A 16148-nucleotide genomic window follows, 5' to 3' on the forward strand; every position below is an offset into this window, starting at 1 on the left:
GTTAGATGCTGGAGGTGAACACCATAAGGAATGGATTGTGGGAAGTTTTTGTTGGGGAGGGCTTCTTCACCAGGAGATGTTATGTTTGCTCAAATATGCCATGCTAGACCTAACAGAGTCACAGGTGAAGCAAAGAAGACATAGCTGTAGTTGATTGTACCACGCACCTTACCAAAGGAGTCCTGAGGCAGAAAGTGGCTGTATCTGAACTTTTAAGGAAAACCTTTACTCAATAAACTTATGAAAAACTACATATGAAAAACTACATGAATCGGGGTTTCAGTGTTGAAATGACAGGAGCTAACAGCTCGTGAAACATCTTGAGATAAAGGTCACCAAGGCGAAGGTAGGTAATCTTCACCAAGGTCAGGAAAGACTCTGTGTACTGAGCTGCCGCAATGCCCAGGAACCATTCAAGCTTTCATCTGTACTGCTCTGGAGCAGAACCTGCTTGACCTGTTTCCCATTATGGTAGCCTGGTGCTGGCCCACTAACCTGGTTAACCGGCAGACACACCATTCTCCCTCTAACCTGGGGTGGGTGGGGTGAGCAGCAAAGACTCAAAAGCCTAGTGTTTGAGAAATCTAGATATGATTTGCTAGTCCAAACATTGTAGATCTGATAAGAAAACCTGTAATATTTATCTAAAATATTTTTGTTTTTTCCTTGTTTATGATTAGTATTGCCATTCATAGTTTTATCATGATCTTGCATGTCCATCCTCCAGAGGATTCTTATCAGAGTGGTGTTCTCATGACTCGGCACTTATTAGCACACTCTGCTAACTATGACTTACATTCTCATCACTTTACCTCTGATACATGTTGCCATACCAGCCTATATTACAGAGCAGCTTGGCCATCTGTGCATGCAATGTTGACTTGACCTTTCAAAAAAATATATATAAAAAATTGTCATTTGAGGGATGGCAGAGATTCCAGCAGGAGCTGCCTGTGGCCTGCTTTATGGCTTCATTTTCCTTCTCCTCACTCCCTGAGGGACTCATAATGTTGTCGGTTTGTCAAAGTGGAGGCAGGTTTACCCAGAGCCGTGATCCCGATTTGCCCTGAGCTGATTTTGTTGTCAGCTTACTTAATTGTCACCCAAGAGGATTGTGTCTGGTATGGGGAGATGGCTGCCAACAGGCCATCTTTATTTCTTATGTATCTGAAAGCTAAAACAATCTTAGCTTCTATGTTTTATTTCATTTTCTTTCAGCAAATGGATTTGTATTTACGGAATAACCTAGCAATCATCTGTAATATTACAGACTAATTATGGCATAATAAGCCACAAGTCTATTATAATAGTATTCAGCCTTTTGCACAGTAACGGAACAGGACCTGTGAGTGCTTTCATCAGGACTTTGAACCAAACACAGTAATACAATATTGCCAGGTTACAAACACTGCACTGTTGTTGTAGGTGAATCTGACATCTAATGTCTGAAGTCCCATGACAGGCTTTGCTGTTATGCGCATCCCCAGGAAGTTGAAGCATACCTCACTGCCTCGACGTACAGATTCAGCTCCTAAACAGATGCTCATAACAACAAACTAGTAATCTTTCTAACATTCCAGATCCTGAGGCCGGTATATGGAGAGGAACATGGAAATATGGGTAAGTGACCTTTAGCACAGCTAGGCTGTCATGCTACTAACATGGAGAGTCATAAGTCACATAAGTCACACGTCTTGTCTAATGGAGATGATTGCTGATGATATTCTGGTGCTGCCATATTCTAGCTGGGAGGATGTTCCCCCCGAGACAGGCACCTGTTCCCCAGACCCAGGTCAGCAGCGCCCCGGCCGGACCCGGTCTGGCTTGCAGAACCAGTTTGCTGCGTCGCTCTGGCCACAGTAAGTCCAAAGCCTCCTCTGCTGGGACCTGCCAGAAGAGCTCCAGTTTCTCCAACTACCAGAACTGCACCATCGTGAGGTCGCACGTGCCCACGCACACCAACTACGGCGCCTATGTCAAAGTGGCACCCAAAATCCTCATATTTCCCATCTTTGTGCAGGTATCCACTCCGAGTGGTTCACTGTGATCTGTCTGTTCGCCTCTTTTCCGCCTGTCTGACACTGTGGTGAAGTACTTCCCTGTTATATTTTTAAGGTCATGCTTCTTAAAAATGTGTTACCTGATGTTGCTAGCTATAACATTACACAGGACATGATGGTTCTTGATTTTTAAACTGTCCTGCGGTGACGTGTAGCTTTGTGTGACCTTCTGTCTGTGTGGTACGTGTGCCTACCAAAGCTGAAAATGTTCTCAACTACATTGACTTTCTTGGGATTTAATAGGATTCTAATGAATTCGAATAAAATTCAGCATAAATTAAACAAAGATTAACACGATCCATTTTACATTATTGAGGAAAATGTCTAAAGATTTTTCAAAGGCCACGTAAACTCAGGAAGGATTAGCAGGTGCCTTAAGAATGTGCCCTGTGGCCAACATCAGACAATGAAGAGAGTGAAAGAATTTCCTGTTAGCGTCAGCATCTGAGAGCAACTTTCTAAGTCCCAGAACATGTAACGCACTTACCTGCTCTTTGAAACCCCCCCCCGTAAACACAGGTCTCTATCATCCCCCAACCCACCTCCCACACTCCCTTCTCGCTCACCCTGCTGGTTCACGGCCCCGTGTCTCTATGGTGCGTTAGTCCACCTCCAGAAAGGATGTGGTTTTTTTTTTTTTTTTTTTTTTTTCTCTTCGCCTCTTCATGCGGCGGTGCAGAGCGTTAGCATTTTTAGCCTAGTGTGGTCAGAGCTGCCTCTCACCAGACAGCCCGGCCCACCAGCACGTTGTGAGCTGCGGGGGTTGAACACAGAGTGGAGAGCTACCATAGCAAGTTTGGACTTCGGTTAGCTACCTGCAGTCAGCACAGACCTCTCCTCTGTAGAAGATCACTCTGGGATGGAGCTGGCACCTGTGCGTGAAAGTCCAGAGTATATGTAACTGAAAGAGAGAGAGAGCACTTTAAGATCACTTTGGGAGATTGTAGCTGCTCTCTTGAATCCTGAGGCGGCGTTGCTGATGATGATGATGATGGCTGATTTTTCTTGTTTTTTTGCTTCTTCCCTCATAGCCGCTGGACTTGTGTAACCCGACCAGATCACTGGTGATCTCTGAGGAAATGATCCTGCATGAGAGCAAACATCTCTCCGTCAAGGTAGGAGCTCCTGTGCGCACGTGTGTGTATGAGTGTGTAAAGATGCGTGTACGAGGACACAGAGATACAAATATGGTCTGTGTACTCCGTTTGTACCGTCTTGTGCTCAATAGCGTTGTGTCCGAGTTTACGCCACTGGACTGGCCGTTATTGGCCGGGGACCCACCTGGCAATCCCGCCTCCCTTTGATGCAGCATCATTATTCGGTGTGCGATGGACGCTTGCGTGCGCTCGCGGGTCTGTGCTGCTGTACTCGCCTCTCTCTAAACGGGCTTTTGGTCGATTTGCTGGGGGACTCAGGGGACCCATACGCAGTGAGGATGAGGAGCGCGCATGAATGAGCCGCTGAAGGTTCAGAACGATGTGGGTGGAGAGATGAGCTTCCCTAAATGAACTTCTGCTTGGACTGTCCCCTCTGGAATCACAGTCAGCGTTTATATTAGCCAGTTATTACTTGCCTAATGTGCTATTATAAGAAGGTCCTTCTCCTGTAGTTCACCTTTTATTTAAAGTAGACAGTAAAAGCATTTAGCTCTTATTAGCTCAATACCGAGGATTGCTTGTGGATTATACTACATTTAATAAAAAATGGTGGCCCAGAGACTCTTAAACGTACACCATCAAAGATCAAACATGGGGAGCTTGAACATCGCACAGAACCGGCAAGCTCCTGGTTTACCTGATTAACCAGTAGACTGGGTCAGGTGTGTTAAAGCAGGGGTATGTGGGCAGGGTTCTACTTGTTGTAGAATGGTGTGACAGAGAGCAGATGGGTGGAGCTCTCCCCTGGACCCTGAAGAGAAATGAGGTGAAATGAGCTTCCTGTGAGGACTCCTGCAGATATGTGTGTATAGAAGATATTAATACTGTATTAGTACTGTCACTGTAGTTCACCATTCACCATAGTTTACTGTAGTTCACCATTCACCACAGTTCACTGTAGTTCACCATTCACCATAGTTCACTGTAGTTCACCATAGTTTACTGTAGTTCACCATTCACCACAGTTCACTGTAGTTCACCATTCACCACAGTTCACTGTAGTTCACCATTCACCATAGTTCACTGTAGTTCTCTATTTAGTAGTAGGAAGATGGAGAGCATTGAACCCAGGGCCGGCGCCACGGGGGGGGGGGGGGGGGGGGGGGGGCGAATGGGGGCGTCGCCCCCTCAGGCGAGGTGTCCCGCCTCCTCAATGTAAAAATAAGACCCATTTATTTTACAACAATCGCTACATGGTGCCCCCTCGGCCGCTCGACAATCGTTACACGCACCCCCCCCAGCTCAACAACTTAAGTTCGCACCCCCGAAATTTTCTGACGCCCCCTCACTGTATATGTTCTGGCGCCGACCCTGATTGAACCTTTATGGTGCTTTCCTGTGCTGTGTCCTCATTGCAACTTCATTCACTTTTATAGAGTCATTTTGGCTATCGGTAGGAAATGACAGCAAAGCAGAGAATTAATGTCACCTTCTGAAAGCAGGAACAAATAAAGGCTGGTGGAGATCTGTTGTGCACAAACTGCTGGCTGCTCTCCGAGGCACACTTACATAGGAGTCATGACAATACTAGTGATTCACACTCACATAGGAGTCTTGACAATACTAGTGATTCACACTCACATAGGAGTCATGACAATACTAGTGATTCACACTCACATAGGAGTCTTGACAATACTAGTGATTCACACTCACATAGGACTCATGACAATACTAGTGATTCACACTCACATAGAAGTCATGACAATACTAGTGATTCACACTCACATAGGAGTCATGACAATACTAGTGATTCACACTCACATAGGAGTCATGACAATACTAGTGATTCACACTCACATAGGAGTCATGACAATACTAGTGATTCACACTCACATAGGAGTCTTGACAATACTAGTGATTCACACTCACATAGGAGTCATGACTATACTAGTGATTCACACTCACATAGGAGTCATGACTATACTAGTGATTCACACTCACATAGGAGTCATGACTATACTAGTGATTCACACTCACATAGGAGTCTTGACAATACTAGTGATTCACACTCACATAGGAGTCTTGACAATACTAGTGATTCACACTCACATAGGAGTCATGACTATACTAGTGATTCACACTCACATAGGAGTCTTGACTATACTAGTGATTCACACTCACATAGGAGTCATGACTATACTAGTGATTCACACTCACATAGGAGTCTTGACTATACTAGTGATTCACACTCACATAGGAGTCATGACAATACTAGTGATTTACACTCACATAGGAGTCTTGACAATACTAGTGATTCACACTCACATAGGAGTCATGACAATACTAGTGATTCACACTCACATAGGAGTCTTGACAATACTAGTGATTCACACTCACATAGGAGTCTTGACAATACTAGTGATTCACACTCACATAGGAGTCTTGACAATACTTGTGATTCACACTCACATAGGAGTCTTGGCAATACTAGTGATTCACACTCACATAGGAGTCTTGACAATACTAGTGATTCACACTCACATAGGAGTCATGACAATACTAGTGATTCACACTCACATAGGAGTCATGACAATACTAGTGATTCACACTCACATAGGAGTCATGACAATACTAGTGATTCACACTCACATAGGAGTCATGACAATACTAGTGATTCACACTCACATAGGAGTCATGACAATACTAGTGATTCACACTCACATAGGAGTCATGACAATACTAGTGATTCAGCAGATTTGTGTTCATCATCCAATGCGACACCTGGGCAAGGGTTATCTCTTCTCTTCTCCCCTCCCTCTCTCTTCTCTTCTCCCTCTCTCTTCTCATATCCCCTTCCTCTCTTCTCTCTTCCCTTCTCGTACCTTCACCTTCTCTTCTCTTGTCCTTGCCATTTACTCCATAGGATGAATACATATGTGTGGAATATTTATTATTTGCACGAGACAGCATCAGTTTGACAATGTTACAGTAGCATTTTACAGAAGACATCGTAACATCTCCAAAATCATGAGGACCCAGTTAGTCATTAGTGTTGCAGGTAGGCTGTTCCGGTATTACATGACTGCATCTACTCTGTGCTTGTTCTGTTAGTCCAGAGTGCACCAACTGTAAGACAATTTAAGGGTTTCCCTGCATGGGCTTAAAATATTGCTGAATATATATATTATTGCTGAACTGTTGTGTGTGTGTGTGTGTGTGTGTGTGTGTGTGTGTGTGTGTGTGTGTGTGTGTGTTTTGGGGAGAGTGGAGGGGAAGTCAGGCAAAGTGGTCAACCTCCCCATGTCTGGGGCCTTCCCTGCTGTCAGCCACAAATAGCCGATCAGAATCAAAACCAGACCCAGAACTAAGCTGATGATAGAAGAGTCATTTAAAGCATATTACAAAGCATCTGCTCTAGCCTTAGCAGTAATTGTGCAGTGTGAAGTTGTGCGAAATTCAGGCTGAAAGGTGTGTGTGTGTGTGTGTGTGTGTGTGTTCCATGTGCTTTAAGGATGTCATCATTTAGCCATCTGTGCAATCAGAATACAGCCTTCAAAAGAGCTTCTGGTGAATGAAAAGTAAGAACATTACAGCCATAACAGGATTTAGTACACTATGACACTGTCCAGACCTGTCTGAGTGAGAGGGTTACGGTTACTAGAGAGCTGAGATATCTATGGTCCTGTGTGTTAACTATGTTACCATGATGGTAGTGGAGCTGAGATATCTATGGTCCTGTGTGTTAGCTATGTTACCATGTTGGTAGTGGAGCTGAGATATCTATGGTCCTGTGTGTTAGCTATGTTACCATGATGGTAGTAGAGCTGAGATATCTATGGTCCTGTGTGTTAGCTATGTTACCATGTTGGTAGTGGAGCTGAGATATCTATGGTCCTGTGTGTTAACTATGTTACCATGATGGTAGTGGAGCTGAGATATCTATGGTCCTGTGTGTTAGCTATGTTACCATGATGGTAGTGGAGCTGAGATATCTATGGTCCTGTGTGTTAGCTATGTTACCATGTTGGTAGTGGAGCTGAGATATCTATGGTCCTGTGTGTTAGCTATGTAACCATGTTGGTAGTGGAGCTGAGATATCTATGGTCCTGTGTGTTAGCTATGTAACCATGTTGGTAGTGGAGCTGAGATATCTATGGTCCTGTGGGTTAGCTATGTAACCATGTTGGTAGTGGAGCTGAGATATCTATGGTCCTGTGGGTTAACTATGTTACCATGATGGTAGTGGAGCTGAGATATCTATGGTCCTGTGTGTTAACTATGTTACCATGATGGTAGTGGAGCTGAGATATCTATGGTCCTGTGTGTTAGCTATGTTACCATGTTGGTAGTGGAGCTGAGATATCTATGGTCCTGTGGGTTAGCTATGTAACCATGTTGGTAGTGGAGCTGAGATATCTATGGTCCTGTGGGTTAGCTATGTAACCATGTTGGTAGTGGAGCTGAGATATCTATGGTCCTGTGTGTTAGCTATGTTACCATGATGGTAGTAGAGCTGAGATATCTATGGTCCTGTGTGTTAGCTATGTTACCATGTTGGTAGTGGAGCTGAGATATCTATGGTCCTGTGTGTCAACTATGTTACCATGTTGGTAGTGGAGCTGAGGTATCTATGGTCCTGTGTGTCAACTATGTTACCATGTTGGTAGTGGAGCTGAGATATCTATGGTCCTGTGTGTTAGCTATGTAACCATGTTGGTAGTAGAGCTGAGATATCTATGGTCCTGTGTGTCAACTATGTTACCATGTTGGTAGTGGAGCTGAGATATCTATGGTCCTGTGTGTTAGCTATGTTACCATGTTGGTAGTGGAGCTGAGATATCTATGGTCCTGTGTGTTAGCTATGTTACCATGATGGTAGTAGAGCTGAGATATCTATGGTCCTGTGTGTTAACTATGTTACCATGTTGGTAGTGGAGCTGAGATATCTATGGTCCTTGTCTATTGCTTATAAGACATAGAGGTGGAGTCACATGAGCTGGAAATTCCCTTTACAGCACAGCTCTTTGGCATGAGTTATCTACACACACACATAGACACAAAGACACACTCACTGAAACCACAGTCTGAGTCTTCTCTAAACCACAACATTGGGCTGCATGGAGAGGAAGCCATGCATATTTTCACTAAACAGGTTCAATGTTAAAGTGAGCCAGAACACCATGGAAGCAATTGTACCGCCAAAATAAAAGTACATGTACTGCAGTGCAAATGGATCGCCATTGACCACCTTTAGAAACTTTGACTCATCCATGTCTTTTACCTTTGACGTGTCTTACTCTGTCCTGTAGTGAGTGATAGGAGGTGAGGTGTCCTACTCTCTAGTGTTTCATCATGGCTGATAAGGTCTCCTTTCCATTCAGCTGGGTAGAGTACAAGTCCACTCACTGTGTGTGTGTGTGTGTGTGTGTGTTTGTATGTGTGTATGTATAAAAATCAGAATTGCATTATTTATTTATATGTGTGTTTCCCATACAAGGCATTTGCCTTGGTGAGTATACACATGTCCTGAACAGACCTGGCAAGCAGACTGTTAATGAGTATTTAACAAAATCAAAATAAAAACAATAAGCAACAATAAAAAGTAAAGAACAAGGTTGCCATGGAAGAGGGCTGTGAAGTGTATGAATATCAGTATGTATATTTATATACGGATGTACCTGTGCAGGTCAGAGTAGATATATTAATGGGTAGGTGTGCATGAGTGTGTCCGTGTCCGTGTGTGTGTATGTGTGTGTGTGTGTGTGTGTGCTTGCTCACATATGCAGTAAACATGATGGTGTTTCTTGACTCGTTAAGTGAAGTCTCCTCACTTTCCTGTGAGACTACACCCAGGCCCAGGCGATGCTGTAGACAGCCCGGCAGGTCTACAGACCTCTCCTGCGTCCTGTCTCTGGTGACTCTGGAGTGGGCAGGGGGGCAGGGTTTGTCTGCCCTCGCCTCTCTTTGTCTCGGCCCTGGTATGCTGCCATGAGTGGTTTTGCCAAAGCGAAATATCTAATAAGTACTCAGGAAGGAAGGTGGTTGTGGTGTGTGTGTGTGTGTGTGTGTGTGTGTGTGTGTGTGTGTGTGTGTGTGTGCTTGCTCACATATGCAGTAAACATGATGGTGTTTCTTGACTCGTTAAGTGAAGTCTCCTCACTTTCCTGTGAGACTACACCCAGGCCCAGGCGATGCTGTAGACAGCCCGGCAGGTCTACAGACCTCTCCTGCGTCCTGTCTCTGGTGACTCTGGAGTGGGCAGGGGGGCAGGGTTTGTCTGCCCTCGCCTCTCTTTGTCTCGGCCCTGGTATGCTGCCATGAGTGGTTTTGCCAAAGCGAAATATCTAATAAGTACTCAGGAAGGAAGGTGGTTGTGGTGTGTGTGTGTGTGTGTGTGTGTGTGTGTGTGTGTGTGTGCTTGCTCACATATGCAGTAAACATGATGGTGTTTCTTGACTCGTTAAGTGAAGTCTCCTCACTTTCCTGTGAGACCACACCCAGGCCCAGGCGATGCTGTAGACAGCCCGGCAGGTCTACAGACCTCTCCTGCGTCCTGTCTCTGGTGACTCTGGAGTGGGCAGGGGGGCAGGGTTTGTCTGCCCTCGCCTCTCTTTGTCTCGGCCCTGGTATGCTGCCATGAGTGGTTTTGCCAAAGCGAAATATCTAATAAGTACTCAGGAAGGAAGGTGGTTGTGGTGTGTGTGTGTGTGTGTGTGTGTGTGTGTGTGTGTGTGTGTGTGTGTGTGTGTGTGTGTGTGTGTGTGCTTGCTCACATATGCAGTAAACATGATGGTGTTTCTTGACTCGTTAAGTGAAGTCTCCTCACTTTCCTGTGAGACTACACCCAGGCCCAGGCGATGCTGTAGACAGCCCGGCAGGTCTACAGACCTCTCCTGCGTCCTGTCTCTGGTGACTCTGGAGTGGGCAGGGGGGCAGGGTTTGTCTGCCCTCGCCTCTCTTTGTCTCGGCCCTGGTATGCTGCCATGAGTGGTTTTGCCAAAGCGAAATATCTAATAAGTACTCAGGAAGGAAGGTGGTTGTGGTGTGTGTGTGTGTGTGTGTGTGTGTGTGTGTGTGTGCTTGCTCACATATGCAGTAAACATGATGGTGTTTCTTGACTCGTTAAGTGAAGTCTCCTCACTTTCCTGTGAGACCACACCCAGGCCCAGGCGATGCTGTAGACAGCCCGGCAGGTCTACAGACCTCTCCTGCGTCCTGTCTCTGGTGACTCTGGAGTGGGCAGGGGGGCAGGGTTTGTCTGCCCTCGCCTCTCTTTGTCTCGGCCCTGGTATGCTGCCATGAGTGGTTTTGCCAAAGCGAAATATCTAATAAGTACTCAGGAAGGAAGGTGGTTGTGGTGTGTGTGTGTGTGTGTGTGTGTGTGTGTGTGTGTGTGTGTGTGTGTGTGTGTGTGTGTGTGTGTGCTTGCTCACATATGCAGTAAACATGATGGTGTTTCTTGACTCGTTAAGTGAAGTCTCCTCACTTTCCTGTGAGACTACACCCAGGCCCAGGCGATGCTGTAGACAGCCCGGCAGGTCTACAGACCTCTCCTGCGTCCTGTCTCTGGTGACTCTGGAGTGGGCAGGGGGGCAGGGTTTGTCTGCCCTCGCCTCTCTTTGTCTCGGCCCTGGTATGCTGCCATGAGTGGTTTTGCCAAAGCGAAATATCTAATAAGTACTCAGGAAGGAAGGTGGTTGTGGTGTGTGTGTGTGTGTGTGTGTGTGTGTGTGTGTATAACTAGCTCCCCCCCCCCCCCCCCCCCCCCCCCCCCCCCCCCCGTTGAACCGTCTGGGCATGGTAGAGTTTGGTTACTCTTTAGGTTGTGCGTTTAAGCTTTGCACAATGCCCTTTATAAAAAGGTGTTTACACTTTATGTATGATAGTGAAGGTTTGTAGCAGCTGTGATGAACAGTGGATTCCAGATTGTTTACCGACTGTGATCTTAGTGCTACACTACAGCAGAGTTTATGCTGTTTTTGTGCATTCTGTTCTATTTCATTGTTTAAAATCACACCGTCTTAACGTTTCCCCAAACCGAATGCATTTCTGCATCCCAAGTCCTCTTTTGCATATTTAGAGTACTACTGACTGCAGTAACATTGTGCTCATGGCCTTCTCTTCAAAGATCAAAGCTCTGCTGTGGATTCTGAGTGTGCCAAAATCTAGGAAAAGGCCTAATCTTGGATTTGTTTGATGCTTTTTCAGACTACTAGAGCAGATTTGAGCTGTTAGTTTTTCAAATAGCCCGAGGGGCATATTGAGCCTGCACATGCCATTATGGGACACAAGGTGGGGAAATTCTCAGATAATACAGATATTTATTAGATATTATCTGCTATGCTGAGCATAACATCGTAACCATAAACTGCGTTTTAAAGCGCTAACTTAAAAAAAAGGTCTAAGGAAATTTGTTTTCAGTTTTTGCTGTTATTTAGTTTGCATATAGACATATTATAATATCTAATTTGAACTTATTTCTTGACTTTTTTATACTTATTTTAATATTCTTTTTGAGGTAAAGTATATTTCTGTTGTTAGATCATCTATTTAATTGAAGCATTTGTTTCTTGGAGAAATATAATCTCAATCCTAAAACACATTTAAGATTAGTTAGACGTGTTTGGATTTTAGATAAATGTTTTAGTAACTTTGTGTAGCGTAGTGCGTAAGGCCGTTTGTGTAGCATAGAGCGTAAGGCCGTTTCCTGTATGAATGTTTCAGCTAGCATTAAAGTGTGAACGCTATGGAAATGTTGAATGTGGCTGTCCTGTCATGTTATCTCATTTGTGTATGTTTTATTTATTTATATATATATATATATATATATATATAATGTTGCTATGGAGGTGACTGTAGTGGATGTGGTTCCTGTTTGATGGCTGGGCAGACTGAGTACTGTGCTAAAACACATTCTGAATGCAGGATACTGAATGCAGGGTTATTACTAAGTGGCACCTCTCTCTCTTTCTCGGTCTCTCTCTCTCTCTCTCTCTCTCTCTCTCTGTCTCTCCGTCCTCTCCTGTGTGTACCAGGTGACTATCTTCATCTATACGGATCTGATGTTGGTGACCAGGGAGGATGAAGCTGGCCGCTGTAACGTGCTGCAGAATCCTCTCTACCTCAGACAGCTGCAGATACAGGAGGGTGAGTGGACACACACACACACACACACACACACACACACACACACACACACACACACACACACACACACACACACACACACACACACACACACACACACACACACACGCATGCACACTCACACATATACAAAACCACACACGCAAACATGCACACGCAAACATGCACACTTACACACACACACGCAAACATGCACACGCAAACATGCACTTACACACACACACACAAACGCACTTACACACACACACTTACACACACACCTACACACACACCTGTACACACACAAACACACACACACGTGCGCACACACGCGCACACACACACATGCACACTTACACATGCACACTTACACATGCACACACGCACGCACACACACACACACACACACACACACACACACACACACACACACACACATGCACACATGTACACGTACACACACACAAATGAACACGCATATGCACACGCAAACATGCACACTTACACATGCACACACGCACACACACATGCACACATGTACACGTACACACACAAATGACCACACACACGCAAAAGAACACACACATGCACACACACTTACACATGCACACACACACACTCACACACACACACATGCACACATGTACACGTACACACACACACACACACACACACACAAATGAACACGCACGCAAAAGAACACACACATGCACACACACACACACACACACACGCACACATGTACACGTACACACACACACACACACACATAAATGAACACACACATTCACACTCACACATGTACAAACTCCCCCCCACACACGCGCGCACACACACACACGTGCACACACACTCACATGCAAACATGCACACTTACACACGCACACACACACATGTACATGTACACACACATGCACACACACACACACACACAAATGAACACACACACACGCAAATGAAGACACACATGCGCACACACTTACACATACACACACACACACACACACACACAAATGAACACACACATGCAAAAGAACACACACATGCACACACACTCACACATGTACACACATTCACACACACACACACACATGCACACATGTACACGTACACACACACACACACACATAAATGAACACACACATTCACACTCACACATGTACAAACTCCCCCCCACACACGCGCGCACACACACACACATTCACACACACACACACACACACACACACACACATGCACATTCACACATATATGCATTCACACTACCCCCCCCCCCCCCCCCCCCCACCGCACAAATGAACACACACACACACACACACACACACACACACACACACTCATACACATTCACATTATACATTTCCCCAAACAAAGCTACACATAGCCAACCCAGTCCAGTCAAGCAAACAGTGTGGATGATGTAATAAACTCAACCTGTTGAAAGCTCTCGTAAGGATCACTCATGATCAGGAGCTTCTCACTCCTTGTGCTGTCGCCCTTAATCACCTTATACGTAACATCCTGCTCTCAGGACGTGTCCCGCCAGGCTCGTGATCCCGTCAGCTCTGTCCCGCAATGCTGCTCATTCCACCACGTCCCTTTATCGCGTGTACAAACATACAGACTCCTGCGTGGGGAAGAACAGAACAGTGCAGTTTAAATGTGAATCTCAGCAAGGTGAAGCAGTGAAGGGTGAAGAAGAGGACGGCTCCAGTTAACCAATGAGTGACATTAGAGTCCTTGAAAGTGAAGAGGAAACACTGCAGACTGTCACAGAGAGACTCTGAACTGTGAATGGCTGCTTGCTCGTAACAGAGATGCCGTAACAGCACTTAACGATGTCACTTTTGATGTTGAAAAATTAGTAATGATGCAGTATGCATGGGTCTGGTTGATTCATGCCATGTTTTTTCAAAACTCGGTAAGCAATTAGAGTTTATTTCAAGTTGTTGCCTGTCATTGTGCAGCTTGACTTCCTGTAGGTGATGTGTTGGTCCACTGCACTAACCATTGTAGTATGCTGCTCTATTATAAGGCTTTTGATAAGGAGGCCGTCCGAATGTCAGAGAGAGGAGAATTCCCCTGTGGAAGTGCTGACAGTGCAGTTATACTTATAGATAAGAGACTGGAGATACACTCTCAATCACTGTTGTCTGACCCCGCTGTTCATCTTGACACGCACACGCACACATACACGCACACGCACACATACACGCACACACACACACATATACACACACACACACATACATGCATGCACACACACACACACACACACACACACACACACACACACACACACACACACACACACACTCAGATGCACATGCACACACGCACATCTTGTCTGATGTTTTTCCCATGACCATTTTCATCAAGGGGTCATGCGATCCACAGTTAGTCGTCGTTTGACATACACAGGGGTCGTAGCCTCTGAGCCAATGCTTGGCATGCTGGGAACTTTTTCTGAGATGCGGATGTTTAGTGTCCCCGCATGTCCACGCCACCACAGTCTCTTCCGTCTTGCTGCCCTGTCCTCATGCCCCGCCCACACCTGGCACCGTGTCTTTCTGAAGCAGGGGGCAGAACTTCACTGTGGCCCAGCCAGGGGCTCCTGATCTGGGCATGGTGAACCATCAAAACCTCCCTGCCACACAGCGTACCGTCTTTACTATAAAACGTCTTCATGCTCCAAAACACAGCGTTTAATTTCTTAAAAGAGCGACTTGTGAATGACATCACGATATCTATAGCATTTGTGAACGCACACAAGTAAAATATCTGAGCTAAAAAGGTTGATTTATGAGAGTAGCTCCTTGTTTCCTCAGCTCCGCCTGACTCCCTCACCTCCTGCGAGTGTATCGATCTCTGAAACAGCTCCTCCTCAACCTCACTGAGCTGGTCGAGCCGACACTAACCCCGCTGAATTCAGCCTCTGGTTCGATATATTGACTTTTGCAGGACACGGAGTAGAGAGGTCACTTAGCATGGCGTTCTTTGGGGTGATTACCAGCACTGAACAATCAGCTGGCCTTTTAGTTTTCTGCAAAAAAATCTAATGGTGGCACGTCTGAAGACAGCATGCATGTGCTTGTACCATGTGGCTTGTACATCTCGTCACTCGCGGTATTGTGGAGATACCCTGGACTCGCGGGCTGCATGAAGCTCTTTCTGTCTCTTTCTCTGTCATATTGACATTCAAGAGCGACCTCTGCTGTTCAGATGAAGGAACTATAACTCCCTTCTAAATCGTCAGCAAATAACTGGTTTGGCATTTTATTTTTACCTGTAATGAGTCAGGCTTCAGCTTGCAAAAATGATGGCCATTGCCTTTTGTAATTCTACTGCAATTCTACTGTAGTTCTACTGTACTTCTACTGTAATTCTAAATCTCTGTTATGCGGCTTTTGGGGCATTGTTCAAATATGATCACATGCTTAAAATGATCTCTTAATGTTAATGTTACAACATTTGTATTCAGTTGTATTCAACTGTTTGACCAACTTTTGTGTGTCATTGCTCAGTAATGTGTATGTATAAGAGGTTACCTGTGAGACCTTCTCATTTTTGAGCCTCAGTCTTAGTGTTTTCGTAAGAGTTGATCAGAATCAGTTGACACATGTTCTTTGGTTTGGAATCAGGACGCTGGTAGTGAAACACGCTCTCATTGAGAAGAGCTTAGCTCAGTACATGAGCAGTGATGCAACTTAATCTCTACTTCTAATAGAGAACTCTTCCACATAAAAGACTTAAACAGGTGTGCATCCTTCCATTTTCCTACCAGATGTCTCTAAGCTTCACTCTCAAGACCTGTTCTCTCTCTCTCTCTCTCTCTCTCTCTTTAATCTCACTCTCTCTTTACTAT

General features: G+C 45.2%; 1 protein-coding gene across 1 annotated transcript in view; it reads left to right on the top strand.

Moving 5' to 3' along the window:
* The window catches only part of rgs3a (regulator of G protein signaling 3a), a 125807-nt gene that overhangs the window by 34374 nt on the left and 75285 nt on the right, over window positions 1–16148 (top strand). Inside the window, 4 exon segments of the mRNA XM_077011437.1 lie at window positions 1581–1620; window positions 1746–2020; window positions 3092–3175; window positions 12193–12304. Coding sequence (XP_076867552.1) covers window positions 1581–1620; window positions 1746–2020; window positions 3092–3175; window positions 12193–12304 — 511 coding nt within the window.

Source organism: Brachyhypopomus gauderio, chromosome 7 (genome assembly GCF_052324685.1).
Source record: "Brachyhypopomus gauderio isolate BG-103 chromosome 7, BGAUD_0.2, whole genome shotgun sequence".
Taxonomy (NCBI): Eukaryota; Metazoa; Chordata; class Actinopteri; order Gymnotiformes; family Hypopomidae; genus Brachyhypopomus; species Brachyhypopomus gauderio.